At 38.6% G+C, this 3,226-nt stretch overlaps 1 protein-coding gene across 1 annotated transcript; it reads right to left on the bottom strand.

Moving 5' to 3' along the window:
• Window positions 1–378: 378 nt before the first annotated feature.
• LOC132601550 (uncharacterized) lies at window positions 379–1,618 on the bottom strand. Its single transcript, XM_060314629.1, has 3 exons — window positions 1,551–1,618; window positions 787–901; window positions 379–699 (listed from the first exon to the last, which is right to left on the bottom strand). Exons 1-3 carry the CDS (start codon window positions 1,616–1,618, stop codon window positions 379–381), a joined length of 504 nt encoding a protein of 167 aa, XP_060170612.1.
• Between the last annotated feature and the right edge of the window lie 1,608 nt (window positions 1,619–3,226).

Raw genomic sequence — 3,226 nt, 5'->3', positions numbered from 1 at the left:
TCAATCACGGACTGCGTAGTCCTCCCATCAATCTTGTCTCTGAACTCGGCTATGGCTGCCCTAGTGGGGGTGACATAATTCTCGCCAAAATAGTACATGTTTATTGCCTTGGCGAAAATGTTGACTTTTACCTTCCGCACCACTATCCCATCAGGCCTCAGGACATTTTTCTTAAGTTGATTAGGCTTTTTTATGCTATCCACAAAGGCACCCATAATACTAGAGTTTCTCTCAAATCTGAGGCTGATCCTCCAAATCACGAAACCCGATGCGCCTCTCCTCAAATATAGAACGCTGTGTGTTGCCCACTTTTTTCGACCCATCAATCCCCTTCTCATATCATTTGTTCACACCCTCTACCAAGAATCGTAGGTCATCCTACATTTTTTTAGAACGGAGTTCAGCCCGGCTGTGCCCCATAGCACTATCATCACTAGAGTCACCCTTAGCTTTCGACTCCCGAGATCGGGCTGAGGAGTCGTCTGGTTTGGAACCCGCATCTGTCGCCCAGACTTGTTCATTGTCAGACCTGCTTACTGTAACGGACCGCTCGGCACCAGACCCTTCATTATTGGAACCATCATTCCCGGACCCTTTATTACTGGATCCTTCATTCCCAGACCCTTCATTACCGGATCCGTCAATCCCGGACCTTGCATTACTAGACTCCGATTCAGATGAGTACTCCTCCTCTTCAGACTGGGAGGAGTCCTATGGCAGTGGTTCTTTTTTAGGTTTTCTGGCGGTGGTGGTTCCTGGTCTCCTGGGAGGCAGGGCAATCACTACTTCTTCATCAGCGCTTTCATCACGAAGCCTGGTGGTAATGTCATCTCTACCCCGACCCCTCCCTCGAGCAGGTTTGGAACCACCACCTTTTTTACTGGTTCCTATGGCCTCATACCTATTCACACAAGTAAACAATGCATGTGAGAATGTAGCATCCCCTTTGGGAGGATGCCACTTACGAAACAAAAGCTAATTTACGTCAAAAGATATTCACAAAAATTTAGGGGCGGAAATAGGCCCATGCGAAAAAAGTCTAAAAGTGCGACATTTTTTTCTTCTTCTTAACAATACACTTTGTAACATTCTTGAAAGAAATACAATATCTGAGTATCAATTTAATATGGTAGCACCCTTCTTGAATAATCAAAATGTTGAAGCAACCACCTAATGAAATTATATTTTCCATTCAGCACCATTGCAAGTTCATATTATACACGAATTCCAAACAGGTGAATACGAAAAGAAAAGTAGTCATCTCCTTGGTACATAATTACAAGACAAAATGTAAATTTAGTACATGCAATGACTTGGGTTGAAAGCACACCCTAAAATTGCAAAACAAGTCACCAAGTTCAAGTTACAAGCATATGGTCTTGTGTCCAACAAGCCTCCAAAATTACATACATAAGTGTGACATATGGGTCATGTACAACAAGTCCCCAAAATTTTACATGACCTGGATGCATATGCAAAATTGATCTTCACAAAAGCTTCCAAAAAGTCTACTCCAAATGGCCATCTTCAAATCTCTTCCCGTACATTACCTACGATAGAAAACAACTATGGCTAAGCATAAAGCTTGGTGGCGTCTAAACTTTGGGCTTGGAGCCATTAGATTCTCCAATTCCCTTATCCGTCGTAGGTAGCTCAATAAGATAATAATAAATCAAGTAAACAAGTATATCAAAGTATCAAATATCAAAACCTTCAAGCGTTTCCGAATGTCAAAATCAATATTCGAAGGCTCAAGTGTCAAGAAAGCTTACAAATCAATCCAAGAGAGTTTGTCTAATAACCAATTTCACCCAATATGTACGTCATGCCATCACATCAAAGCATAATCGAATAACAAGAAGGACCGGAGTCCCAAATCAAGTATGCTTGTCACCCAATAATCAAGTGAATCAAGAGCCATGTTGAAAGTGGCTTTCCACTCATACTCGAAAATGGACAAAAGTCCATTATTAAGACGAAATGTAAATCCAAAGGCAAGATGGGCAAGATCCGAATCAAAAGGCATGCCGATATCGGTCACAAAGTCAGCACAACAAGAAGGATAAAGTCCCAACAAGAATACAAAATGATCAAGCAATTTGTATAAGTGGAAAATTTAGCGAATATTTTGCAATACTTGAGATAATAACCATACAGTGATATAAGATGAAGAGAACGGAAACAACACATCAAGATACTTTAAAAATTCCAGAAATAAAGATATTCCAAGTTTAAGTTTATACACAAACCTTGGTGTTTTACCACACAACAAGTTCTACCACAACTCGAGGAGTTCAAATCATCTACGCTATAGACCAACCAAAGTCCACTTCGTCAAACAATTTCTCTTAGATTGTACAAGAGCTTATATAACTTAAATACACAATCAAATATCTACTAAAGTTCAATGGTTTCAGCACGTTGAACCTAAACATAAAATCAGTGAAAATCACCCCAAACTATCAAAACAGGAATTCTGGATAGTACTACTATCTTTTATTGTGGCTCGGTTTCAAAGGGGTGAACGGAAAAAATAGACTTTGTGGTCATAATGAAAGTTGTAGATATATGTCTTGGGATTTCAAAGAAATTTAAATTACTCCTATAGCAGGTTTTTACAAAAATATATGCTTAAAATACTAATAGTAGTATATGTAGGATTTGCAAAGTAGAAATCTGGGCAGCACCAGCCCTGTACTTCATCACCCCTTTTCCAGTAAATAAAAGAAAAACTTCATTTTGGAGCTTTCAAAAAAGTTGTAGGGCTTTGAAATAGCTTTCTAGAACATCTTGGATCACTTAAAACTAAATTTTATACAAGGAAATATGTTGAAAACACTAACAGCTGTCCAGTTCAAAAATGGGTTTTGTAACCTACCTCAATAGTGTGGAGTATTTTGTGGCTCAATCAAAACAAGCCTTGATGATTGATTTTGAAGATGAATATTATGAGAGGAGAGAAGCTTTGGGGTTTTATTTTGGTGGAGGAAACGAAATATGAAGAGGAGGTGGAGAGGCTATGAGCTAAAGGTAATCTATTTTTGTTTGGATAACTACAAAAAGGGGCTACCCTAAATACATAAGTATCTAATCCATTTAATGATTTAATAAGATAATAATAGGAGTATCTTACATAACTACACCATAACACTTCAAACAAGTTCTAAATATCGTCAAGTTCCCGTTTAGGAAGTGCGAAGTAAAATATACCCTTACTATCAAGATA

Source organism: Lycium barbarum, chromosome 7 (genome assembly GCF_019175385.1).
Source record: "Lycium barbarum isolate Lr01 chromosome 7, ASM1917538v2, whole genome shotgun sequence".
NCBI classification, from domain to species: domain Eukaryota; kingdom Viridiplantae; phylum Streptophyta; class Magnoliopsida; order Solanales; family Solanaceae; genus Lycium; species Lycium barbarum.
This window is presented reverse-complemented; position numbering and strand designations above follow the sequence as displayed.